A 17,080-nucleotide genomic window follows, 5' to 3' on the forward strand; every position below is an offset into this window, starting at 1 on the left:
GCTGCTGCTTGGTGAAGGGAGGTAGACACAAAATGGTCCCCATTGCCAAGGCAACAGGGCCAATGTTCCTTCTCATTAGGATACAAAACAGTGCAATGCAATGGGACAACAACCACATTTGGGTTAATAAAATGTGGAAGTAGGATTATTGGAAGGAAGCATGAAGCATTTACATTTGAAAAAAGGCATCTAAGTTCTGTATGGTTTACAAACCAAGCCTTCTTTCAGGAGTTCACCTATATAATAGTATTTGGTGCTCTGACCATATCCCAGGGACTTCACCTTACTGAAACGAAACTGACTTTCAACAAAGGTGACTCAGAAATGTCTAGGGGCAGGCTTTATTTATTTAGTCACAGTGCTAAACTGGGAAATGTGAAGACTAGGAGTGCTCATTTCAGTGGAGATTTTCCCACTGGCTAGTCGCAAGAGGCAGTTAATGACCATATCCTTGGCTTGGGTGGTCTTCATGTTCCTTTCTTGTGATAGCTTCATGCTGATTTGATCTACATTGGTCATTATGAATTCTGATGCCAAGATCTGAGTAGGGGATGCACTGCTACCCATGCCATCCATGATATACTGCTTGTACAGCTCCACCACCTTCTCCTCCAAGTAGTTATTCAGTAGTGAATTTGAGAGGGGTTGCTGGTGTTGCATGATGCTGGCCACTCTCCAGCATGAAGAATACCTATTGGTTGGCTTGCGAGGGACCTCAGCAGGTGGCATTGATATGGATTCCATTGGTGGTGGGATCTCTGATGACTCCAGGAATGGACCTATCCCACTGTCATAGGTAAAATCTGTTTTAACTGAACTCATAGGCAGTACCTGGTCACCAGCAATATGCAGGTCATTGTAATTCTTGCAAATGCTTTTACAAGAAGGTGGAACTAGGTAAGTGTCTCTGTTGATAGCAGGTCCTGTACAGATTTCCACAGCTGGAGATATTTGCCTTTCCAATACTGGATTTGGAGTCTGTGTATCCATCTGCCTTCTACTGTTTCTGTTTTCATTGGAACAAACAGAGAAGATGAACTTGCCAACAGACTTACATCTCCAAAAGAGATTTCTGTCCTGTGTTTCCTCTGTTGATTCATAGGTGATGCCATTCAAAGACCTCATCTCATGTACTGTCTCTTCTCCTTGGTTGCAAGCGAGCTTGTAATTCATAAGATCATGATAAGGAATTATACAGAGGTACCCTTCTGACAACATCCTCTAGAAGTGGAAAAGAGAAAAAGCTAGCATGAAGCACAATGTGGCAGGTAAGGGAATGGTATAACAGGAGCAAACAGCAAGTGACATAAGTGTGTAAAGTACAACTGGAACCATTACCAGCTACTAGGGAGATAAGAAACATCAACCAGATTGGGATAAATTCTAGGTCATTAAATGCACGCTAATTCCAGAGTGGGGTGGGGTTTGTGAAGCTTTGCCTGCATTCACACTGCAGCTGATTCTGATTTCCTGACATTTCCTTGTTATTTTGCACATTACATTTGAGCTTTCACAATATGTAAAAGCCACTTTTTGAAAACTAATGGAATGTAATGGAGCACAAGTTTAGTGCTCATTTGATTCGGGGGGGGGGAGCATTTGCAGCCCCCTTAAAAAGGAAAATCATGGAAGTTTAGCATGGCAAAGCATGTGCTCTATCACTGAACTACAGCCCTTGCCCTGAAAGGTTCTATGGATCTAGAAAAAAGGAAAGTAGAAAAAGCCAAGGAAAGTAATGTTGGAGGCGAGTAGGCTGCATATCATCCGAGATGACCTAACCACATACTTTCGCATTCTAATCACAGCTTATGTTAATATAGAAATGGCAAGAAACAAGAAGTGCCTCAAAGTTTAACATCAGAGAATACATAATGGATTGTTTGTTCTCTTTCATCCTACAAATGTTTACAGGGCTTAGGAAACAGTTGAACATTATGCTTCAAGTATAAGCATAGCTGTCAACTTACAGATTTGAAAATAAGGGACCAGCAGCCTTGAAAATAAGGGACCAGCAGCCAAAATAAGGGACCTGCAGCCTCACCTGTTCCACGCACTCCAGTCTTCCTGTCCTCCTGCAGTCTGGTCAAACTCGAAGCTGGTAGCTTCGAGAACACTGTCCAATCAACTTTGTAACCAGAGGTTCAACTTAAAATGGCCTGGCTTTGCACTGCAAAGTTTGCAGCAGCACGTGCAACAAAATGGCATCCAGCATTCAAAAACCCCCTCAGCTTGCATTAACTAGCCACACACAAGGCATGCAAGCTCCACCCCCCAGTGGGTGAGCAACACAGCCAAGCAACACAGTTGGAGCCTCCTTCCTCCTTCCTCCCTGGCCAGCAGGGAGGGAGGGAGAGGAGCTGCTTCCTTTGAAATTTAAGGGACATCCTTTAAGGGACATTTAAGGGACATCCATCAATAAGGGACAGCAGCGGGACATGGCGCTGGAATAAGGGACTGTCCCTTCAAATAAGGGACACTTGACAGCTATGAGTATAAGATGGAAGGCTGTTAGTTAAGAGAGAAAATGGCAGTGGTTTCAGGGAAACAGAACAGAGGTTATTTATTCTATTTAAGAAAGGCACAGAACCAAACAGCAATGGGGTTTTTTTGGTGGCGGAGGCAAGGTGGAGGACAATTACAAAATGTTCCTGGCAACTTTCCGAATAACAGCAGAGAAGTTCTGCTCTTTTTATTTTGGGGTTTCAGGTTCTTAAACTATTTCTTTATAACATCCCCCCTTTTTTTACAGTTAGAGGGATGTTGCCCAGCTATTCACACCCATTGCCTACAGCTACTCTTCCTAGAGATAATGGATCTCTGCATAGGAAGAGTGCACAGAGGAGAGGACATTCAAAAACATTGTCTGCATAGCTTGTGTGGAGCTGACTAGAAATGCAATAGTATTGTCCACCTACTATTACTCTGCTTTTAGGCACAACAGGAAAATATTGGAGAGCATAAATCTTGGTGCATGTCTTACTGCACAGAGTTAGTCAACAATTGCTGTGTATGTGACCTATTACATCTATGTGAAATTAAGGGTGGATTTGGTCAATTACGGTATCTATGAAGGCAGCATATTATAGTTCCTTGATCGTTCCTTCTCTTAGTATATGGTTTAAGTTCAATTTCAGTTATATTTTTGACACTTACAAAAGTATCTGTCATTTTTATAAATGCATGCTACAAAATTAAATGCACTCAACAATAACAAATTACCCCCTCCCCGTTCAATTAGGACAAGACGGCTTCAACCATGAAGCGCTTTGCTCCATAACCAACCAAGTGTATGCGGTGGGTACAAGATGACATTGTTTTCATTTGAGGAGGTTATAAATGGATGCCATACTTCAGTAAAATAATCAGCATTCTGAGAACCATTGAAAGCCATTGGGTAAGTTTCACTCAATAAGATAAGACACATTTAATTTCCACCCAAGTTCTTCAGTTAAATTGGTTTCATTTGCAGTTTAGACTGTAGGTCTAAATCCTTACAATTCAAGATTGCACCTCATTGAAATGATACAGGCAGCATCATAAAGTGTGTGCATCGGAGACACACAGCAGATAACCCAATGCACACACAAGAAAAAATAATCTGTATATGGTATAGTCTAGTTCTCACTTACCTTGAAGAACTAAGCCGCTCCTTAAGGCAAGGACTGTGCAGTGGCTTGCAATGTTGTGCAGAAATGTTGCACAGGCATTTGGTTGCCTTAAAAGCTTCTTATGTAACACTTCTTTTCCGTTACTGTAGCTCATGGGTAAAGAGTTTCATTTACAGCCTTGTAGGTGCCAAGTGGTTTCCACACACACCGCCCCCCAGGTCTCAAGTCACAATAGGTTCTTAAACGGAAGTCTCTGTGCAGGGCATAGGAGGAGCTTTATAAATAACCTTCTGCTGTCAAACAACTTTTAATTCTTTCTTCCTCTTTTTGTTCCCACACAAAGCCTTTTTGTGAAACTGTCTGTTGTTAAAATAGTTTGTTGCTGCCTAATCTGTGTTCACCTATCAGCCAATATTTCCAGACTCCTGTCACTGAAACTAGAAACATTTTTATTTACAGGCTGTTCATCATAAAGTAAAGCCTGTTGGGTAGCATTGCATGCAGACATAAAGAAATGTTTTAATATATAATTTATATTTGTTTCATAAAATGCATGCACCACTTGAGTATATATTTAAGAACCCTCAAAGTGTTTTACACACACACACACACACACACACACACACACTAAAATTATCAATAAGAACCATAATTTCAGACTTTTGAAATAGCAAACAGAAATCTGAGCTATGATCAGGAGAAACTGAAATTTCCTCCTTTGTTTTTAGACTTGTGGTAGAATGCTTAATAAGCCATCATTTCCCATATTTGTCTGATGATCATTTTTACGTACAACTGCTGTCTTTTATCTGTAAGTAGGAACTTTGCTTGTCTTGGGGAAAGACCATCACTCAGTGGTGAAGCACATGCAAAAGGTACTGGGTTCAACCCCCTCTATCTCCAGGTTAGGGCTGGGAAAGACTCTGTCTGAGATCCTGGAGAGGCACAGCCAGTCAGTGTAGACAATACACAGCTGGATAGGCCATTGGTCTTATTTGGTATAAAATGGCTTCCTATCTTTTTCTCGGACACGTGTCTGAGATTTTTACTGTGCAGTCTGCCACTGAAGGCTTTAATCTGATGGTGGTTTGAGTGAGGACTCCTTGCAACACAATGTGAATTCAATATGAGCTGTTCTAATTATTCTGTATCTAACTTTTACTCAGATTCTTTGGGGAAATGAAGTGTGCATGTGTGCGTTTTCTTATTCTGCCTATTGGTGATGGGGGAGACAGTTCTAGGGGAGGGGGCAAGAAGCAGCATGACACTCTAGAATTGCAAAGTTGGCTCACAGGCCCTCAAAGGTTGGCAAACCCCAATTTCTAAATGGGCTTAAGAAAGAGGGTTACATTCCCTCCTAAGATTTGAAAATGCAAAGTGCATTTCCTCCAGGATATCCTCTAAGCATAATGATGCACAGACCAGTGCCTTCAGAGTTAGTTTAAAAATGGCATACAGTTAGTGATTGAATAAGATTTAAAACAGTGTAGAAGCAACCTTGGTCTAGCCTCTAAACTACAGCAATGTGATCTGATCTTCTATAACATTGTGGTTGGTATGTTTGGAGCTATGTTGTTTTGTATAAGAATACTCTTTTTTAAAAAGAACATTGGTCTACTCTGATACCTGACAACATCAGCTATGTTGTAAGAAGTAAGCAGCTGGAGCCCCCTAGTGATGGATAAAATGTGTGGAACTACTCTTTAAGTGCAGCTGTGTTCTGCTTAGTTTTGCTAGCATCCATTCCCTGCCCCTTCTTGCCCGACACAATCCTGGAAAATAAATGCATATCAGCTTTAAAAGAATAGTGCAGTGGGTCTTTTACATAATATATGGGAGTTGGCTTAATGTAGCAACAGCAAATGTGGTAAAGCAGATAAATAATTAAAACAAGACATTAATAACAGTGCTTTCCACTGCAGATTACCGTACATTTGCATAGGAGTCTTAATATGGATTTATATGATTTAAAGTTGCTTGTCCCTTAGCATTTAAGCAACACGTTTCTTTTCATCTTCTAAACAAACTTTTAACATTTGACCCACTTCTGAACAGCCTAAAACAGACACACACCAGCAAGCAGCCCTTGGCATAGGGCCAGCTCCAGGACTGAGAGATTGGGGGACCTCAGGAAAGTATTCCCTGGAAAGTCCCCTGTGTGAGTGATCTCCATCAGCAGGATCAGACTACAACATTTCACTACTTGAGGTGCAACAGGAAATAGCTTCTCCAGCAACAGTAGTCATGGCAAGGCAAGTTATTTAGACATCTGTGGTTGAAAATACCACAAGGGCCTCTTCTACCCACCACCCACCACCCGGCATACATGGCAATGGTAATAAGCTAAATTGCCAACAGTTTCATGGCACCCCAGTCAGTTGCTCCTCACCTTATACCCTCCAATGTTTATCTGATGGAAATAGGGACACCCTATTCAATAGCGACAACATTTAGACCCCGTCCATCTGACTGGCTTGCCCTAGCTATTCTGGGTGGTTTCCAATGTATATAAAAACACAGTAAAACTTTAAAACATTTAAAAACTTCTCTATACAGGGCTACCTTTAGATGTCTTCTTAAAATTGTATAGTTACTTATCTCCTTGGCTCAGGGGTCACATAGCTTCATTTCTCCAATGAAAATTGGGACATCCTAAGGGAAAGCGAGACATTCTGGGATCACATTGGAAACTGGGATGGCTTCTGTAAATCTGGGACTGTCTCTGGAAAACAGGGACACTTGGAGGGTCTGTCATCTTGGAGTCCAAAATGTCTTGGTCTGGCCCTGAAGCAATTAGAATTGAACTAACAGAAACCACAAGTAGGAAGGTCACATTTCTGCCAGATCTATCCATGGACACTTTCACCTCACTGACCAAAGGTGAATGTGACTCTTTCACAACTATCCATGAACTTTCCAGCTACTAGCAATGGAAATAGACCATCCCACAAACAGGTGGAATAAACACACCCCATATTCTAGATTCTTTCTGTAATGTATTCATACATTGCTGGCTGATTTTTTTTATACTAGCTGATTCATGTTTACGTAATGTGAAGAGAGGCTTCCTCACCTTGTGCAGAACTGCATTTCATTAAACCTTAGATAGAAGATTAATGTGCAACAATGGAAGCAATTTTGTAACTCTAAAGCATTACTCCTCCTGCACCTGAGTATAATATGCTACTTTAGCTGATTGCTGCAGCGACTGCCTTAGGCTGCAATCGTGTATGTATTTACCTAGACCACCGAGTAATCCATTGAAAGGTGGAGCTTAAATCTTCCTTTCTTTTTCAAAGCCCCTCTGAAGTCAATACGATTCAAGTTTGTATAGACATGTACAGGATTAAACCGCTAGTCATCAAATTTATTGCCACCAAAGTAATTCATCATCAAATACAGTGTGTGAAAACTAAATTGCAGCGGTTAAACTGCTAATTCAGGAATCTTGTTCAACCAGTCTAAAATGTGAAGAGGTCCGACAAACTGAATGTAGAGAAAGTGTCACTTGAATTAATATAGAAAAGGGAATTTTAGGACAAGTGTTTTACTTCTTGCCCATGATCAGAGCAGCCTAATATTTTAGAAGAGTCAAGAGATTTGTGTATGGGAACAGGGGGAGTGGCATTGGCAAGGGAGGAGGGCAATTCTCTCAAGTCCCATCTGGTGAGGATTCCAGTTGCCAGCAAGTCAGCTGTCTGGCAAAAGAACAATGTGACAGGGGAAGCCCTGGCTACCTGTCCTGGGCATTATCTAATCTACTCCTTAATTTGGCCTTTGGGGGAGCAGGGACAGGTGCTCTGCAAGTCAGTCAGAACCTCTGCACACAATTAGGTGGAAGGTGAAGGAGTCGGTTCCTTTGCTCGAGGGTGGAAGAACAACATGTGAAAGCTTGCCTTTGTCGATACTGTAATAAACTTTATTGAAGCTTGTTTGTGAGCCATCTTGTAGTGTGTGAACCACACAGAAAACTCTTTGCTGAAACTCAGTATATAAATATTTTGAAGAAAGAAAGAATAAACATTTTAACGCTATTACTGGAGTTTGGGTGGCCATGGATGCTTTAGTTGAGATTCCTGCTTTGCTTGGTAGAATTTGTTTGAGTACAGCCAAATACAGGCACAGGCTATCCTCTTGCTGTTTCTTGCATTTCAAGATATAATTCCAGGCAACATTTTTTTAAAAGGTGCAGGAAGAGGGAATCTCTGGTCCTCCAGTTGTTGTTGAGCTCCAACTCCCACCAGTCCCTGCCAGCATGGCGATGCTAAGGAATGATAAGGGTTGCAGGGTCCAGCAATGTATGGCCACAACTTCCCTCTACACCCTTAAAAAATCAGGTTCAAACAGCCTGGTGAAAGTGCGTATAGATGGGCTTGCTGCACTGATGTTCTGAACTGCATTCATTGACTTATTACAACATGATTTTGATTTATATCTTGCATTTTTTCTGTTGCAATTTTAATAGCATTCAAAAGCAATTCAACAATTCCAGTCAATCTTCCCAGTACTATCCTCATAACTCCACACCCTCTTGCCCACCCTACCCCAAAAGACAGAATTTATTTTCAAAATGGCATTTCTGTTCCATCCATCCCTTCACATGGGTATTCTACACAATTCTTTTCAAAATGTAACTAATTTGTTATAAAGCATGTATATGCAGTAATTTTAGTGTTGTCCTCAGCATGCAAAGAAAGAGAATGGAAGTAGTAAAAGTGTGGGTGCATGGGTGCTAAGTTATAAGTGAGCAGAACATATAAGACAAAATAACATTATTGCCATTTTCAGGGCATGCAAGTTAAGACATGGGCCTTAACATAATGCTTATTGCAGCAGAAGTGAATTAGTAAGAACTCTTTTTAAAATGACATTTTCAAATTGTAGAATTTTTACAACAGGCATGGGAATGGAGTTGAATTCCAGAAATTCTGTATCAATAAAATGGAGAAATTGTGCTTAATAATAACATAAAAATGAGAATGGAACTCCAGCTGCCATCCACTTTATATGCAAATGCTGGTTTATGATACAGAAAAAGGCTTCTAGTAATTAGCATTCTGGAATATAGTTGGTTAGTGAGGAGGTTAGATTTAAAAAATATCTCTAAAAGAATAGGTCTTAAGATCAAGAATTCATATTTATGAGCTGCTATTTGGGGAACTTCTGGCTAGGGGGTTACTTGTTTGAAATGTCCAATATGGAGCACTCAACCAAGTTTTCCCTCTTGTAATACACAATAATTTCATTCATATCCATAACTGACTCACTATGATTGTCCAGTGCAAGGTTGACTGGATAAGAGGATTGGATTTCATCCCTTTCCACAAACCTCTGCACTACAAACAAGAAATCTTGTTTGGTTCTCTAAGCAGAGCTAATGAATGTTGTTGTTTTACCTGCTCTTCATCCTAAGGTCTCTGGAGAGGTTACCACACTAAAACAGAATATTAAAAACTGTTTAAAACAACTTACTATCACAAAAAGAAGGTGGGTCCTAAAAATATACACCTCAGGGATCAAAAGCCAGGGTAAAGAGGTACATGTTTAGTATTCACCAGAAGCTAAACAATGAAGGTGCCAGCTGCACATCAGTGGGGAGGGAGTTCCACAACTTAGGGGCCACCACAGAGAATGCCTTCTCCCATGCTGTGACCTCCTGAGTCCATAGAGGAACTACTTAAGGGGCATGCTCTGCCAATCTCAGCACCAGAGGGGGGGCTGTAGGGAAGGAGGCCACCCGAGCCCAGTGAGAGTGCTGAAGCCAGGAGCACCCCCACTGTGAACCTGCTCCTTACAGGGGAGTGCAGCTTCCATCCAGGGCAAGCCAGTTCCCCACTTCCTGGACATGAGAACCATTTTTCTTAGTGGGGTATCTTAGTCACAGCTAAAAGCAGTAAAAGGCTATGTAATTTCACCCAACAAAAGGACAAGAAAGATTTACAAAGAAACATCATCTTGGTTATGAACCAAAGTATTTTGAAAATATGTCTCTATCAGCATTCCATAATGTAAAGACTTCTCATATATCACAGCACATTTACTAATGAGGTTTCTGCATATACTCCCCCAAAGACACATTTTAGTTATAACAACTATGCAGTTTCCCCCAATAATTATTTCATACTGCCACATTTTATGTGGTTGACAATGAGTTGAAATATGCAAGGATGTGATTGACTAAAAATGGGATCTTTTTGCTGACGATCTGTAGCTGCTGTCAAGCTCTTATCTTTAGTTAAGACAAATGTGAGCATAACTGAACAGACCTTAGGTGGCTTCCTGTATGAACAATTCCATTAAATCTTGGGAATTGTACTGTACTGCCTGTATTCATCACAAGTATAACAAATTGCACACATGCAAGAGCACATGAGCCCTGGATAACGTTGTATTGGGCTCAGACACATTTGAGTTTGTGAAAGATCCACAGCACTAATGAAAGAGAGAAGAAAACTTAGTGCAACTGTTCCAGGTATTGGTGAATTCTCCCTCACCTCAATGCACTGTGCCCATACCCAATACTGTACTGGAGGTTCAATGTCAAAATCAAATGTTAATTAACTGACTTCTAGTTTGTAGGTTGGTTTATAAAAAGTATTGTTATCTTGCCATTCCATTGCAAATTGTACAAGGTGTCTTTACAGTCTAATAAATGTATTACAACAGCAACAGAATATAAAATAATCAACAATAAGAGAGAGGCAGCAATAAAACACTTTTGATTGTTTATTATTTTATTTATTATTACAATGTATTGTACACACTTTACCCTAATGTCCTATTTAACATATTAGAGATTAAAATTAACAAGTGGGCAGGCCAAATGCCTGGTCGAAAAGTATTTTAATAGAAAGTGCTTTCCCTTTTATTGCTCTGCAAGTCTTTGTACATAATAGTAGTAGCTTCAAACGAACAGTGTTCTACTGCAGAATAAGAATATACAGTATATAAATATTTCTGAGGAGAAATTAAATATTCTATTTGGTTTGATTGTTTATGTAGGTACATAGTTTTGTTGTGTTCATTTCTAATCATCTGCAGCAGCGGCAGGGCCACCCCCCTCAGGAAGCGATGTGGCCACACTGAAGGCCCAACAGTGACATTATTCGGAATGGACCTCTTGATGATATCTGCAGGTGGCTCTCTCCTATGGAGTGATCAGTTAGGCATATAAGGAATGAGATGATCTTTTAGGTATCTCAACCTGTATAGGGCTTTGTATGCCTGTCTCAGCACCTTGAATATAGCCTGGAACTTTAATTAGCAGCCAGTGTAATTCTTTCTGGTATACTTAATTTATAAATGAGAGAGGCTGCAACTTAACTTTGGATGGAAGTCTTTCCATGAGCTTTTTACACAGAAGTAATGGTTATGTAAAGAATGGTTTATGCTTCTCACTGGAGGGGACTGTGATACCAGGGGCATTGTTATGGATGGTTCAGGGAGCCCAAGCCCTGGATCTTTCATGCTGAGTCCAGGATCTCATGACTTTTGTCCTCCCATTATTACTTTTTTATTTTGCTCACAGGACAGATGATAAAACTGCAAAGCAAAATGCTGATGAGACCCAAACCACCTGCATCTTAATTTCCCCAGATATATCTGTACATATAAACCAGCATAATGCAAATATGTGTAACAGGCCTACATCCTCAACACCCAGCATTAGCCCTGCATAACATTTTTTACATGTTCTTTATTAGTTTATTAGTTGCTTCTTTATTAGTTTATTAGTTCAAGCCCAAGTATAGGGAAAGGAGAGGGTTAAAGCTCCACTTTTCCAGAAATCATCTGTATCCAGGACATTCCATTTCTATATGTGTTGAGATTCCTCTTCAGGATTACGGGGAAGAGTTCCCTGAAGATAGAAAACTAAGATAAAAGATAAGTCTTTTCTTACAGTGACTACCTTTTTTCTTTCTAAAGTCCAAGTGCAAAGCCCTGGGCTCCTTTGGGAGGAAGGGGGAAAATAAATTTAATTAATAAATAAACTATAAAAAAATACAATAAATTCCTTTGCTAGTGTTGCCATTTTTTAAATTAAAAAATCATAAAAGGTGCAGAGATGTGAACACACTGCTGGAAGAAGAAGAAGAAGAAGAAGAAGAAGAAGAAGAAGAAGAAGAAGGGGAGGAAGAAGCAGCAGCTTAAATTCTAAGTCATATATTTCCTGTTTTGGAAGGAAAACAAAATAAATTGACATCAGAAAACCATGCAGTATCCTAACACTAGCAACGTGTTGCCCAGTCTAACTACCAGAAATTCTTCTTTGCTGCAGTCCAAAATATTAATAGGTAGAAGAAACCTGTTCAGCCATGAACACTATTTGTTTAAACATCTCAGCTTTTGATTGCACTTCTGTGTTCCTTGAAAACGAACAAAAAGGCCTATTGTCTGTGTTCATTAACCCACACAGCTGACCTCATCACAACCCTTTTTTAAACAAAGCAACAGAGTAGAAAGCCACACCTTTTATTTCTATAGATAGCTTTGTTTTCAATATTAATTCCAACCAAAATTAACTCTAGTTAATCTCTTCTTTGCAATGTGGAGTCTCATTAACACAGTGTCTTAAATGTTTTGACTGCTTTGCTGTACTTATGCAAAATAACCTCAAGAAAAACTTTCAGGCTATTAAGAATGTGTCATTGACACTCTTTTTCTTAGCACTAAAAGTAATCTGTAAACTGCAGTGACTTGCTACGGGGACGTTTATTCTCTCTGGAATGGTGCAACAGAACTAATTTCTTAACTACCCTACCAGACTGCTTTTAGTGCAATCCATGTTCCGGGTTATGATCAGAAAGCACATGATGCAACCAACTTGATTACCCAACTAGACCACATGCATACCACCTTGGGTTCCATGATTGAAGAAAGGCTGAATATAAATTATAGCAAGTAAATCCAGAAATAAATCCAGAAGCAAGCCCACTGAGTTCAGTGGTGTCTTCTCTGGGGCTGGGAGCAAGCCCCACAGAATGTGCCAGTGGTTGCTTCTAAGTTGCTGGGGGGTCCATGATATATATGTGATATGATTAGGAAGCCTGGGTGCTCGACTTCAGAAATGAGCTGTGGTGTGTGTGGCTGAGGACAGGATCTTCTCTGTGACTGCCCCGTGCTGTAAGTAGCACCCCTCAGAAATAGCACTTAGCACCATTTCCTCTTTTAGGCAGCAAGTTTAAAAAAAACATTTATCTTCTCCTAATGTGTCTTGCTGCTGCTTTTCACTTCGTAAGAAAGAAATAGCTTTATCCCGCAAGGCCAAAGGCATGACATACCACCCCCTGCCACAATATACAGTGGTGCCCCGCAAGACGAATGCCTCGCAAGACGAAAAACCCGCAAGACGAAAGGGTTTTTCGGTTTTTGCGACGCTTCGCTAGACGATTTTCCCTATGGGCTTGCATCGCAAGACGAAAGCCCATAGGGAAATCTCGGGGACCTTTTTTTAAATGCTGGCGGTGGGGAGCAAAGCCTTTTTCCCCCCTCCGGACTTCAGAAGAGGTCCAGGAAGGCCGGCGGGGGCGAAAGGCTTTGCTCCCCACCGCCAGCATTTTAAAAGCGGTCCGGGATAGCAGGGAAGCGCTTCCCGCTATCCCGGACGGCTTTTGAAGGCAGGCAGGGGGGGCAAAGACTTTTGCCCCCCGCCCGCCTTGGGAAGAGGTCCTGGACCTCTTCCCAAGGCGGGCGGGGGGCAAAAGTCTTTGCCCCCCCTGCCTGCCTAACTGGGGGCTTTTAAATCGCCCCGGGACTGTCCGGGGCGATTTAAAAGCACCCGGACGGCTTTTGAAGCCTCCCCCCGCCGCCCGGCATCGGGGCAGGAACGCCTCCCCCCGCCGCCCAGCTTCGGGGCATCGTCCCGATGCCGGGCGGCGGGGCGAGAAAGCCTCCCCCCGAAGCCCGGCGGCGGGGCGGGAAAGCCTCCCGAAGCCGGGCGGCGGGGCGGGAAAGCCTCCCCCCGCCGCCCGGCATCGGAACGATGTAACGAAGCCGCGCGGCGGGGCGGGAAAGCCTCCCCCCGCCGCCCGGCATCGGAACGATGTCCCGAAGCCCGGCGGCGGGGCGGGAAAGCCTCCCCCCGCCGCCCGGCTTCGGAACGATGTCCCGAAGCCAGGCGGCGGGGCCGCGAAGCCTGGGCGCGCTGGCAACTCTCCGCAAGGAGCGCTCCCGCTGGTTGCGAAGAGGTCCGCGAAGCCTGTCCTGGACCTCTTCTGAAGGCAGGCGGGGGCAAAAGTCTTTGTCCCCCCTGCCTGCCTTCCCAGGGGCTTTTAAATCGCCCCGGACAGCGGAGAAGTCCTCCGCTGTCCCGGGCGATTTTAAAATGCCGCCCGCCAGAAGAGGTCGGGGGAAGGCGGTTTCCATAGGAACGCATTAATTGATTTTCAATGCATTCCTATGGAAAACCGTGCATCGCAAGACGAAAAACTCGCAAGACGAAGAGACTTGCGGAACGAATTAATTTCGTCCTGCGAGGCACCACTGTAGCTGGTTTTGCCCCCCGCCCAGCTAACAGGGTGAGGATGACTCCCCAGCAATTACAGTGCAGCCAGGGCCGGATTTAGGTTTGAAGCTACTGAAGGTAAAGGGACCCTTTATATGTCCAGCTGTCCTTTGTCAACAACAAATTGTCGCTGTTTCTTGCGTTGAATATATGCTATACGGCGATTTATGGACCCAATAGGTATCTAAAGCCATTTGCATATAACAAATGTTGCTGTAATTTTTATTTTATTTGTTTTTTATCTTATATTTTGGAAATGTACATCCAGTGGTTGTTTTCCTTTAAAAAAAATTGGGGCCCTAAGCTATAGCTTCTTTAGCTTATACGTAAATCCGGCACTGAACCCTAAGTGTGCCTGCCTTGAAATGAAGTGCCAGGTCGATGGTGCCTACTTCCCAGGCCTGTTCGTGCGAGAGATTGCGCAGGTGCGCACTGACTCAGCGCACTTCTGAGGCAACCTTGCGCGCAGGTGACTGGGGGGGGGGAATTCCTCTTTCCCGGACGGGACTCCGGTTCCGTCAGCCACCTTGCACTTCAGAGGCAGGCGACAAGCGGGGAGGAGAGCGCCGGAAGCAGGCAGCTCACGGCGTTCTACGCGCTTGCGCAAGGCAAGAGGCTCTTGCACCACCGACGCCGTCACAATCCACCGCCGCTTCTGCCCGGGGAGGGAGCGGCGGCGACGGCGGCCGCAACAGCAAGCAGCAGGCAGCGAGCCAGTGCAGCCCAAGGCCGAAGAGCCTCCAGTTCACGTCAGAGGCCCGGTGCACGTGACCGGCTAGCTCAGCGGCCCCCATTCCCGATGCATTGAGCCGCTTCCTGTGGGGAGGGGGGGGGAATAAGCCCGCCCTGCCCTCCTCCTCCTCCCGGCTCGCTGATTGGCGGCTGAGCGGCAGCGCGTCGGGCCAGCGCCCCCTTCCCCGCCTCCAGCCTCTGATCCGGGAAGCCACGCGCCGCTCTCAAGAGCGGAGGGCGCCGGCTCGGGAGTGTCAGTCTTCTGTCACTCTCGCTCCCGCCCGCCCTCGCCGTGGCGGGTGACAGGGTCGCCTAGGAGACGGGCCGGGGTCGCGCGCGCGGACGGAGCCTGCCCATGGCAGAGGCCCGGGGTGGGGCGATGGGCCCGCTGGTTGGGGCCATCGATCAAGGGACCAGCTCCACGCGCTTCCTGGTAAGCGCAAGCCGGCGAGCGGCCGCCTCCGGGGACGGAGGGGGATGATGGAGTGACAGGAGGAGGAGGAGGAGGCGGCAGCGTGGTTGCCCTTGGTGGGAGCGTGGAGGACGGAGGCTGCTGAGAGGGGCTGGGCAGGTGCCAAGCGAGGTCTCCCCTTGCCCAGGCTCGCGGAGGGAGAATACGGGGAAATGCCCTTGGCCAGCTAAAAGCGTCTTAAAAGAGGATGCCCCTCACACTGGGGAAGCTACAGGGTCAGAGGGTTGCGTTTCGAGACCGGTACGAGCCCCAGGGCTTAAAAAGCAAACAAACCCATTATTTTGTTACTAATGAAACACATCTAAGAACAAATGATCGATGCCTCTTCTACCTCTCTGTCTTTACATATAGGGCTGCTGATGTTGGCTTTGGTTTTTGTTTGTATGTGTGTGCAGGGGTAACTGGAAAAGGGGATATTGGCTTCTCCTGGAATAGAGAGCAGTGTGACATAGAGCCCTTTTCTCACTTTATCCCCTTAGCCTTTTTCCTTGACATGCTGGGCACTATGAGAGACAGGGAGTTTCCATTCAGTCCTCTGATCTAGGGTGTGATGGATGGAAGCAGGCGTGAGAGCTTTCTTTTACGCTGCTGGCGTTTCTGATCCTACAAGCCACAGTGCATCATCCATTTGCTGTCTACGCTAGATCACCTGTAGTGTGTAAACTCATAGGTTGGTGGATGGAAAAGTTTATATAGGGAAGAAAAAAGATGAGTAGAATCTGGTAACAACTTCTAACATTGTTATTCCCGTTTCTTGCATTATTAGTGTTGTACTAAAAAGTTTAGCTTGGATTCTGGGCAATTCCAATGTGAATGAAGCCTCGGAAAACAGGTGCCACTGCTTCATCCAGAGATCAATATGCACTACAGGTAGTTGCATTTGTCAGAACTATGGTACCCTACCGTGAACCTCAGAGCTGAGGACAGTGAAATAAAAAATGACTGGCAGGCAAGAAATGTCATCTTATACTTCACTCATGCACAGTGTGTTTCCTGCTTAAACCAGTTTTGCAACTGTAGTGCTGTGCAAACTTGGGAATGTCCCTCTGAATTTGGAAACACAAGCAATTCTAAATATTGTTTTATATATAAGGTAAAATCTTGTTTGTGTTTTTCATGCAGACTGTACTTGTATAGTTCAGGTAATTTTGTATAATAAGGTTTTCACCAGATTTAAGGGTTAAATCATTGTTTTTAGTAGAAATAATAATAATAATAATAATCTTGGTCTGAATGTCCTCTCTTGTTCTTTAAGCATTCTCTTCACCCAACTTTTCCAACTTTTTTCTTTTCTTTCTTTGTTTTTTTAAACTGGGCAAACATTCATAGAGGATCTGGCTAAAGTCCAGGAATCTGTTTTAACAAATATTATGAAAACAAACAAGGTTAAAATAGATTTCAGGCATAGTTGAAGTCAAGAGTTTATTGCTGAAGTGGAGTCACATCATAGATAAGGGGAATGTGTATCATACCATTAAAACAATTGCAGTGCATAAATGTACCAAAAAAAAAGTACAGTACTAATTCTGCACCAGAGTTTTAAATTGCTTTGGTAGGATTTTCATGCATTCTGCTTACAGTTTGGCATGAAGTACAAGAATGCATTTGTCATTGTTTTATGTTCTTTTGAACATCATTTTGCTTGCCTGTATCAGAGTAACAGGCTGCCAGATTTGGTACTAACTTTGTGTGCATATACAGCACATTTTAAGAGTCCATTCTGGGACACCACTGAACCTGCAAATTTCTATGAATTGCATATAA

At 43.5% G+C, this 17,080-nt stretch overlaps 2 protein-coding genes across 2 annotated transcripts in view; one reads left to right on the forward strand and one right to left on the reverse strand.

Moving 5' to 3' along the window:
- Positions 1-327: 327 nt before the first annotated feature.
- On the reverse strand, positions 328-1,296 carry TASL (TLR adaptor interacting with endolysosomal SLC15A4). The gene has a single exon (XM_081907950.1). The coding sequence runs from the start codon at positions 1,216-1,218 to the stop codon at positions 346-348; it is 873 nt and encodes a 290-aa protein (XP_081764076.1). The 5' UTR covers positions 1,219-1,296; the 3' UTR covers positions 328-345.
- A 13,481-nt stretch (positions 1,297-14,777) lies between these two features.
- GK (glycerol kinase) overlaps positions 14,778-17,080 on the forward strand; it is a 32,661-nt gene continuing 30,358 nt past the window's right edge. Inside the window, exon 1 of the mRNA XM_081909075.1 lies at positions 14,778-15,277. Within this exon, the coding sequence (XP_081765201.1) occupies positions 15,200-15,277 (78 nt within the window). The 5' untranslated portion in view covers positions 14,778-15,199. The remainder of the gene's footprint in view (positions 15,278-17,080) is intronic.

Source organism: Podarcis melisellensis (genome assembly GCF_964234715.1).
Source record: "Podarcis melisellensis genome assembly, chromosome: 4".
NCBI classification, from domain to species: Eukaryota; Metazoa; Chordata; class Lepidosauria; order Squamata; family Lacertidae; genus Podarcis; species Podarcis melisellensis.